The 11,154-nt window shown below is 35.9% G+C and overlaps 1 protein-coding gene across 2 annotated transcripts in view; it reads right to left on the minus strand.

The window, feature by feature from the left end:
- Positions 1-4,239, minus strand: part of LOC129360769 (glycine receptor subunit alpha-4-like) — a 47,188-nt gene extending 42,949 nt beyond the window's left edge. For both annotated transcript variants that reach the window (XM_055031172.1, XM_055031171.1), the window contains exon 1: positions 3,892-4,239. In XM_055031172.1, coding sequence (XP_054887147.1) covers positions 3,892-3,959 — 68 coding nt within the window. In that variant the 5' untranslated portion in view covers positions 3,960-4,239. The remainder of the gene's footprint in view (positions 1-3,891) is intronic.
- Positions 4,240-11,154: the final 6,915 nt, after the last annotated feature.

The raw sequence follows: 11,154 nt of genomic DNA on the forward strand, positions 1-11,154 counted from the left end.
AGTCTGCGAGCTCTGCTTTGTGCATTCAGAAATGGCAGAGAGCTTCTTATTTTGGATCTCTTCTTCCGCCTCCAGTTGCTCACATTGTCTCCGTTTCCCAGCCTGTGCCACATTTCTCCATCTCCAAGCCCCATTCTAACTGCTGCCTGCAGCAAAACATGCCAAACTCTCAGCTTTGTCTTCGCATACATCTCGGCACGGTTCTTTCTCAACCTTTTCCCATTCCCCATCTCTGTCTGATTCTGCCTCTTTTACACCTGCCCTCGTTCCTTAATCTTTCCTCTTTTCCTGCTTGCCTCAATGTGGCTTCCTCCACCCCCTCATGTAGTGAGCAGGAAGGCCAGTAAGAGAGCATATAATTTCTCAGAGGAGGTGCTGTCAGTTGACTGCCTCTCCAGGCTGAGAGCTGCTCCCCTCGCCCCTGGGTTCACAGAGTCACGGCTCTGTTCCGCTCCGGGATTATGCAGATCTTAATTCCCTTCCGTTCACACCTGAGGGTGGCAGGGCATGAAATAAGGAAAGTGTTCAGTGTGAACAAAAAAGTTTTTTGGCACTGAGTGGGGAAAAGAAAGAAGCTACGGAAGTTTGGAAAGCAGGAAAGGAGAATAAGCTAAGACAAGTGAAAATTAATGATGAAAAGAAAATCAAGATATATTTCTGCTTCTGGAACCAGAAATACTGAACGCACCTTGACTGATGCATTCTCTTATTGCCTCCAGAAGCAAAGCCACACTGATCCCAACCTGTAAGCAATGTTTGCAGCTGTGTAACAAAATTTAATTCAAGCACAACAGGTTGATAAATGCACCAGTTGCACACATATAGAGAAAAACATAAATGGCCAAGGTTCAACTTTTATCTGCAGGATTTTCTGAAAAAAAGAAGTACTGCTAATCATATTAGATTGTCCAAAAGAGAGTAAAGCACTTTGCTGCAATGAGACAGTCACCTAACAAAAAAAACCTTTTCAACTAGTTTAGCTAGAAGGAGGTATTGATCTTAAGCCATTCCTGAAGCCCTGTCTCTAGCTGTTGCCTCTTCACAATCTGCAGTCATCACTAATGTTTGTCTACCTTTTAAACCATACACTTTGTTCTTCCACTAAGCCATTTATTACTATACTTAGATGCAGCGCTCTTTGACTGGCAAATTTTTGTACTAAAACCTCCTAGTGGACTGTATTATTACCGATCCACAATAAAAACAAAACCACAAAAGCCCCATCATTGGTTTGTTTGCAAATGCATTTTAGCAAAAGTATCCACAGATCCTGTGTAGAAGAGTGCTGTGCAACATCCTCACCAAATTATTTGCAAAATATTCTGCTGATCAATGTCTTATTTAGTTTATTCAGTGCTTTTCCAATGTGTGCTGTCTTTTGTATATCACTTACCCGATCTTGAACTATAGTGTTTGTGAAAATATTATCAACGTACAGACAAAGAAAAAATTAATCTTCGGACATGTTGACCGGTCTGCTTCTCCACTAACCTGGCAAAATATATCAACCTTAAAGAAAACATTTGAAAACCATTAACTGCAAATTGTTGACAAGTTGCACAGACATTTTTATCAATGTTATATAAGAGATTATCACTGATTGGCTGGCTGCTGTAGCGCATTCTTTCGAGGATTTTGATTGGTTTATGAAGGTGTAGCATTAAGAATGTTATCTAATTCAAACCAGAGGTAAAGATAATTTCTTTCAGAATATTTTCAGATGTTTTCCCATTTTTTTGAAGATTTCCAGTGTTCCAGGGACATTCCTTATAAATACATGACAATCCCAAATAATCTTCTGATAAATTCAGTTGGTTTATTGTATTTTTGTGAGCAGAATGGCTGTCCAAACCTCATGGCAGAAAATGTTTTGCATTTTCCAAAAACTCGTAGTCTATTTTGTAATTATTGCAACAAAAAGATTCAAATCTGAGGCACGAGAGAAAATTCTGTGATTCAGAAATGTCCTGCCTGAGACTCGCTCATGTCTCCCAGTTTGGCAGGCATAGCTAAAACTAATAGGTTTTTGTGAACACTGGTACATCCAATTTCTATGCACCACAAATCTGGAACAAACTTCCAGAAAATGTCAAAACAGCTGAAACACTGAGTTCTTTGAAATCAAGGCTAAAACCCCACTTGTTTTGAGTTGCTTTTGAGCCGCAATCACTAGAATATCTATCAATATATTCGGTGTGTATTGATTATTTTTATGATGACATCGACAAACTGTAATGTAGGTTTCTTAATTGCTGATTGTAAGATGTTTTTATGACTTATTTTTATGTTTTTATGCTGTTAAGCACTTTGAACTACCTTGTTGCTGAAATGTGCTATGCAGTTAAACTTGATTGATTGACAAATGGTATGGGGATCAATTTTCAAATTTAATTCATTAAATAAATTGTCTTTACATTATTGAGACACAATTATCAAGACAAGTTAAATTTAAATTTGGGTTTAAAGTTCATTAATCTTCAGATCTTGTACCCCAGTTTGACTTTCTGTCTTGCAAAGCTCTTTATGTATCCCAATATTTTGGGTCTGTGCATGTTTTAGTAATTGGATGTTCTCATGAGAAACAAAAAAACAAAAGTGGTATTGTGATTTCTCTTTTTAAAAAGTGAAAATATTAAATTGAAATACAAAATATCTTTACATTTTTTTAAAAGTCAAAGGCATGTAGGAATGAAAGAAACATGAAAAGACTGAACTTCTTTTCATGTTTCAAATTGATAAAGAATAAGACAGGCATAGCTTATAGTTAGAAATATTTTTGGGATATTTCTAAGCAGGCACCTGATTCTGCAACCATTACACATTGAGACTGTAGGAGGCACTGTTTCTTCTGTGCACCCTAAAGGTGTCATTATTTTTTGCCACATGAAAGTGCATATAGGCAAAATTATCCACCCATTGTTTATACCACCTTATTCTCACCCCAAGTCCATCACATGGAACACAATCATACACTCCTAATGGTAATATTGGACAGAATTACTGTAACATTATGGACTGTGGGAGGAAGCCGGAGTACCCGAAGAGAACCCACGCATGCACAGGGAGACAATCTATTGCAGAAAGATTTCATACAGGCTCGGATTGAAACCCAGGACTTTGTTGCTGCAAAGCAACAACAGCACAGAACAGCCCTGAACATCAGCATAGTAAAAGCTACATAAAGAAATAAAAAAATATGTTTGAAGAGTTAGATAAAAAAATCTGTTCTTACCGCCATCTCTCTCTCTCTCTCTCTCTCTCTCTCTCTCTCTCTCTCTCTCTTTCTATATATATATATATATATATATATATATATATATATATATATATATATATATATATATATATGGGCAGTGACGTCATTGTTATTCAAGCATACACTTTGCCAGACTTATGTTATTTTAAGAAAATACATTAAAGTTTTTGTTTATCCGTTTTTTATTGTACACACACAAAAGAAAAATAATATTTGTATTTTTAAACAAAAACAGCACTTTTTAAATTTTACTTTATTTTATTCTGTCGGAAGTAATTGTTTTGCCAGTTAACATATTACTCAACCATAATAAGTAATATTATATCTAAGTTTCTTTACGCTTCGAATAAGTGGATTTTTGAAGCTGTGTGATTTCTGTGTGCGTAAAAACCTGGGAGAAAGAAAATGCGCTCAACATGGTTCCAGGTTATCAAAATAATAAACCTAAATTCGGTTTTTCCTCTTGGTATCTTATTGAATCCACGAATGATCTCTGTTTATAAGTTATAACATTTTTAATAGCGCACAATTAATGTCCAAAAAAGTTTGTGCCAATCAAATCCCCCCATCACCCCCCCCCCCTCCCAAAAAAAGGAAGAAAACTCGCATCGCTTAAAAATGCTGAATCTTCTTACCTGATGAAGCCTCCTTGGAAGACGCAAAAAGACAAGACATACAAAATCCGAAAGACTTGTGGGAGCATCCTCTAGCTCAGAATCTCTCCTTGTCCCCGCTGAATAACTTGGAAAAATAAGAAATTAAAAAAAATAATAATAAAACAAAAATCAGCAAATCCACAGAACCACCTGTGAGACCCGTCTAAAGGAAGAAGGCATCGTCTCTCAGCTGGATCCAGATTCGTCTTTGGGGAAACTTCTCCCCCTTCCACACAACCAGGGGGGTCTTCCACGCATCCACGCAGCGGCTGAACGGGAGCTGGTCAGTCTGTTACAGTGTTGCTGCTGATGTTAAAGGGGAGTGTCGGCTCGCCACTGCCTGTATGAATGTGTTTTAACATTGCTTGGTTTCCCTTGTCTCCGTATTTCCCTCCCTCGCTCCAAAAAAATTAAACGTGGAGAAGATTTAAAGGAACAGACCCGCATTTCTCCTCCCGCCCCCCTGTTTTTATTAAGCCTGATTCGTTTTTTAATTACGGTTAATACTGAGGAATAGTTGGGGTGAGATTATTCGCTGTTTTGCTGATTTGAATCTAAGATAATGAAAAAAATAAAAAACAGTAGTGGTTGTAGATTATGTTGAAATTTGTTTTTGTGAATCAAGACTTGCTTTAACTGCTTGATGACTTTTAAGGATATCCTCTTAAAAAATCTACACTCACTGGCCACTTTATTAGGTACACACCCATCCATCAGTTCTCTGGTGATTCTGAATTGATAAGTGTGGAGACAATGGATGGATGGGTGGATGTAATTGCTTTGAGAAGATGGTGGCCCACTTTTTTCTTGGCTATAGCCTTTTGGCTCGGCTAATCTGAATTCATGCAAACATGCAGATGCAAAGGCAGTTCACTGAAACCTTTTAAATGAATCTCTAGATGAGTCATCAGTAAAATATTTACTGATTCTTTTTTGTGTCGAATTTTGTTTCAGAATTCAGGTGAAATGAAAAAGTAGCATTGAAATTGCATCCATCACTACAAAAGCTGCTGTTGAAATCACTTCATTTTTTGTCAGGGCTTTCTGACCTCTCATTCTGGTAAGATTAGAGTTAAAATTATGCATGTGAAGCATTTTCCAGCCTGATGACCGACCCAGACCGACCCAGACCAACATATGTCAGGTTTACAGTGGACATTGTTGCGTTTCTTATATGCACCGATGTGCCAAATATTTAACACTGAAACTGCAGGAATGGTAGAAACAGTCAGGAAATTTAAAAAGATATAATACAAAGTAGTATCGAAGTCCAAAGCTTAATAAAAATGCTGAAATTTTCAAAGTTCATTGAAAGCAAAAAAAAGCCACTTAGTAAATTAACAAATAGACTTCTATGACCTCAGTTAGGTTTTCAAAAACAAATCAACTATGCTCTGATCTTCCCCAGTTTACAGCTTAACTTTAGAGATTTTATTTCTAATAAAATGTTTAAAAATGACACATCTTAGTAAAAGTTCAGAAGTTGAAAATTCTTCAACCAGTGCTATTGTTACTACTTGGCCATTAATGAGGAAGCTTTTTAAAAAGTTTTTACTGTAATTTCTCCTTAGATATAATTTTCCTAGCTACTTTTTTTTTCTTCGAATTTCTGTGGAGTGAGCTTCTTTTAAGTGATACCAGAAATAGGAAAATGAACTCTGTCAGCAATATGGGACAAGAAGCAAGATTTTAGTCTAGAGCACATCAGTCAAACTCAAGGCCCACAGGCCAAATCCAGCTGCCATAAGTTTTCAAGTGACCCTTTATACTCATCATGCTTAGATGTCATTTTATCAATCAAATCACAGCAGTTTTTATTTGCATAGGGCCAAATGTGAAAAGAATTTCAATATTATGTAATTTCAAGAAGTACTCATTGAAAGGAGAGATATTTATAAACTTTAACATTTTGTTAATGGATGGTTTTATCAACATGTTCTGCCATAACCAGTTCTTTAAGAAAATTTATTATGTTGATGTGACTCAAAATTAAATGCAAAACAAAAACAAAAAAATAGAGTTTTATCTACTGTTCTTTTTTTCAACAGAGGGAAGTTAAGCTCAAAATATGAAATATGGCATCTGGAGCAAGAAAGTATGTTGCTTACAGCAGGCCGCTGTCACCCACAAGGTTTCCAGGAAGGACAGCAGCGCTGACAATGTGGGAATGACTATTAAACCCCGTTCAAACTCGTCTTCCTTTTCATTACTCCGAGGGTGCCCAAGCGTTTCTGCTTCATGTCTCCAGTCACCATTCTGTAGAGTTGCAAGCACAATCATATTTTATCTTGTAATATTTAGGTTTCAGCTTGAACATGTATGAACTGCATGTTCTCATACCATCTGTTTAAATAAACTACTTTTAGTGACAACCAGAAAATAACCTAAATGGAGCTTTGATTTTATTTATGTTGCACTTTCCCAGCAATAATACATTTTAAAGTGCTTAACAATTTCAAAAATAGACATAACAGATCAACAAAAGCACAAATTATAAAATGAGACATAAAATAGTAAAAATAATGCACTCTGATTGCAAGGTTTTAAAATGCTGAACACAAACTGAAGCAGTGTGTGATAAACCAAGTGAAATATATTTAAAAGCCAAATCAGTGATCTGATTTGTCTTTTGTCACCACTATGTATGGAGACAAAGAGGGATGGAGAGTCTAGTTCTGACCTTTGAAGACAAACAAGACAATTTATTAATTTATCTGTATTAAAAGTACACTGCAGCAGATGCTTTGCAGCATTGAGTTTGTACTTACAATGTGAAGGTAGGTTAACATTTTTCTCACCCCATCAACCACGGTCATAAAACGTTTCCGTTATTTTCTCAAGCAAGGAGCACTCAAGTTGCTTCAGGTCACTGTGAGATTACTAGAAGAACTAGTTCCACAGGGACAGTTTTCAACTTGTAAAATGGAAAAAATGTCTTGTTAACAGTGAGACATTCTGCCAGTATAACCAGTAATTATTTTCAAAATTAATATTAAGGAGTTATTGACTGAAAACAAGCTCCTATATGCTGCTGAAAGGTTACTTGTCAGCTCGTTTTGTCTTATTTCAAGATGCCACAGGAACTAGACGAAAAAAATACTTGGTAAGATTTTGTGTTTTTGCAGCGTGAAAGCTGTACTTCTAGCATTGTGCTTTGCTAAAACTTAGAAGAATGTGTGCCACAATGACAAAAAGAAAATACTTCAAGAGTTAGAGAAGCAGTTGCCAAAAAAGGCCAAAAAACATTTATCTTTTTAACTGATACTGAGAGTGAACAGGCATTGCTAGTTTGGCAGGGCTTCCAGAAAAAAGATAATTCTTCAACCTTTATTTAACCTTGAAATCAAATATGTCTTTTACCAGAGGTATTGGTATAAATCCATTAGACCAGTGAGACAGAAGTGAAGCTTATCAGCACCTTTTACCAACAGCAACACAACGGAGGTAATTTGTTTTTCAACCACAGCACCAGAACACATCGCAGTAACAAATTCACCCGGCATCTCCTCTGTATTCCAAAGTGTGACTCAAACTGAGTCATCAGGACAGTGGATGCCAAACACAGCAACAAATATGCCACAGGATGCCTGAAAAAGAAAAGAATCAAGGTTTCAGTGGCAGGTAGGACAATGATGAAACCCAGAGAAAGTTGAGCATAAATGAGAAACAGAACTTTGAAAGACTGCGGGCCAAAACCTGGCTCAGCTGTGACAAAAACACTTATATGTCTGCTTGAAGACATGCAAACGGTACGATCCATTATTCATTAATGGCTGCATACCATTTGTGACTTAAATGGCATTTGACACGACTCTAATGTGCCAAGGTGACACTGCTTAAAATCAAGGAGAGAAAAAATTATTCCAAAATTAATATTCTATGAATCCTTTTTTGTATATCAAGCTGCCAATATTTCCAGCCATTGTTTGCGAACAAGCACAACAATGTAGGCTATATCTCCAAGGGTTCTTCTACCCTTAGCCCCTGAAAAATGGCTGCTTAGCCCAGCACAAAATCTCTAATTCTCTCCCTTAGGGACAGACCTGTGGTTAGAGTACACAGTTTCTGGCCCCAACCTCGTCTTTATCCCCAGCTGCACAGTAAAGACACATCCTGCACAGCTGTTGGTTTTGAGGGAATAAAAAAAGCTATGTGCAGTGGTCCATGCTGTTAATAGCCTAAAGAGATGATTATACTAAAAATGTTCTGAGCAACTTACATAGAGGAGAGAGTTAAGGTGCTGCCGCCTGAATTTAAAATCTTTTCCTATTTGTTCGCAACAGCCATGTCCTATTTATTTTTGAAATTCAGGTTGCAGCCGTTTGTGTGAAAATTAATTATTTTTGTTTTTATATTCACAAGGTCAAAGTTTCTGCCTTCTGGGTAAAGGGGTTCATGTAAAGTTGAGAAAAATACTCAGTTTTTACCCAGTAGATGAACATGTTCAGGTGACAATGGGCTTAAATGTCATTTAAATTTTGAGGAGAATTAAATTAAATATATATTTTAGTGATAAGTATCCATGCAAATTACTAACAAACATTTGGTTAAAGATACTTTACCAAGTTGTTGTGCAACTTAATGCCATTTGTGGGATCAATAAACTTTTGGCATAATAGTGGCCAGTATTTCACGTGTTAAAAAAAAAACAAACTGTTTCTCTGTTTTAAATATAAATGTATGCAAAGCTTTTTCAACATTCTGCCAGTATAAAAAAATAAATAAATTGTGTTGTTTCCATTCAATAAGAAATGCAATTAAAATCACATGTTAGAAAGTCTATTTGTGAAATAAGTCATTATAAATCATAGCAGCTATGGATGTAAACACTTCTATGTAAGTGTTTTCATTTTGAAATTTGAAGACGTTTCCATCAGCACTTAACTCTCAAATAAAAATAGTTCAAATGTATTTTTTCAAGCCCCTGATTGATATAACATTCAAGTGAATGCATTTAAGCATCTTGGGAATTGTGAATAACTTTTGATATTATCAGAAGCATGTTTTTATTCAGTGTTGATACAGGAATATCATTGTATGAAGGATAAATGAATAAATTGAGGTATTTTTGATTTGGATTTCTCAGGTTTCAGAATGAACCTCTTCAAGAACTATCCACCATTAAATGAGGAGCGTGTTTGGTCATATCTTACCCCTTCTCATACATAAATATCCCCCTAAACCCATTTAAACCTAATCCTTTTGGCCTTCACTGTTTACTTAGGCAGACGTTTTGCTCTACAAACTTGATCTCAAACTTTGTTTAAGAGCAAAGTGTTATTTGAGTCACATTTCTTAAATGCAAATGCAGGACAAAAGACATCCTTTTCTCCAAGTATGTACAGATTTAAAAAGTGAAGGGAAAGACATTGTCTGTCTGCATAAGTGAAGCATTCATTCAGTTCAAACTACCACCAGGAAACCAGACAGTCAAACCAGAAGAAAGAGAGCTGATGTCTATGACACACAGACACGGCCGCCACAACGTAAATGACGAGGCAATTCTGAGTCAGTGAGAATCAGTCAGGCAAATTATTGGAAGGTTATGATGTCAAACCAAGTTTAACACAATATGGACTCTTCATTTTATTCATTGAAGTTGTAGTCAAAGGTTCTATTATGAATCCCAATCACATATTTCTCTTCAGCCATGTGTTTAAACATGGTCTACCTTAACAGACAGTTTAAATTTAAATAATATGCCATTTGATGGCTCATATAAGAAGATTAAAGCTGACCTATTATGCTTCCTTTAAAAGGTTAGGGTAGTCTCCGGGCTATACAAAACATGTTCTTCCCATTTTTATTTTTTTGCAGAAAATCATTCTTATATAAATCCAAATAATTTCCTAAAAACTTTGAAACATATAACAACCATAATCAGCATTACCTTTTAGCAAGGAATAGAAATGTGCTGCCATGTTTAGATGAGTGTGTTTGCCTAGCATTTCACTATCTGGAAATCTTGCAGTAATCAGGACAGAATGTACTTTTGGATTAAAAAAAAAAAAAGAAAGAAAACCTTTAAACTGGTGTACTAAATTGATGTGCAGTTAATTATTGGCAACACATAATTTAATACAGAAAATATATTAATTAATGCCAGTAGAATAGACAGGCACAAACCAAAAACAGTCTTTGTACTGGGCTGATTATGAAATTTTGGATTTTAGAGAAGAAGCAACCAAAGATTGAGAGGACATAGATTACGTAGACAGTCAACAACATAAAGTTTATATTTGACACCTAACAAATGGCCCAAATGTCTTGATTTTGGTAAGCCAAGGCACAGAGCTGGATAAAACCTGGGTGGCATCTGGTATGAGAGGGAAAGGTGAGATTGTGACATGAATCTGATGGATGTCCTGCCAGCTTGATTGAAAAGATTATACATCACCTGTCAATGCTGTTCGTTTTTCAGGCCATGTAAAGCCACTTATTCTAATGCTGCAGCACCTTGATTCAAGCAGACACTGATACTGTAGTTTTACACTCAGTAGTGGAGTAAAGATAAGAGCTTCAGCCCTGAGCAAACTCGCCGCTGTCAGTTCAGACACAGCTGTGCTCTTATTTCCAAACTGAAGAGTCTGTCTTAGCCTCAGATAACACAACCAGACTTGGGGCAGAGCTGAATTACGCTACTGGACACCATGTACTTTCTTTAAAATGGCAACTTCTGTTCACCTCGTCTTGCTTTTTTTTTTTTTTTTTCTTTTTTTTTTTTTTGAAAAGAGTAATGCAACCTGAAAATGGGTCTGGGTTGAGTCTATTCTAAAAAGAATAAATAGTTTCAAAATATCCTTGATTACATGTGTTTCACAACAATATAATTTGTGACTGCAATTTTTCTTTATACCAAAATGGGCCCTTACTTTTAGTGTTTTATAATTCCACAATATCCAACAAATCTGTTGGATACAAAATGAAGAACTTTTTTATAGCGATACATAAAACTAACTCAAACTGACGAGAAACTTTCTCCTTGTAAAATATAAAATGAGAAATTTCCTCGTAATACCTATTAAAATGAAAAACTTCAGCATAAGCTTAGATTAAAAACTCTAAAAACAACTTATAGGGGATAAAACTTGAACTGATTTGCTATTTGTTAATAACAAATTCTTTTAAATTTGCTTTTGATTTGTAAATTTGTTTCCAAAGGAAGAAAGGGCTCATCCAGAGTAACATTAATGTTGCAACCAGCCACGATTGACAGTTACTACACTGTTCTTAGGTTTGAAT

The sequence above is a fragment of the Poeciliopsis prolifica genome, unplaced genomic scaffold (assembly GCF_027474105.1).
Source record: "Poeciliopsis prolifica strain line A6 unplaced genomic scaffold, Auburn_PproV2 SCAFFOLD006, whole genome shotgun sequence".
NCBI lineage: Eukaryota > Metazoa > Chordata > Actinopteri > Cyprinodontiformes > Poeciliidae > Poeciliopsis > Poeciliopsis prolifica.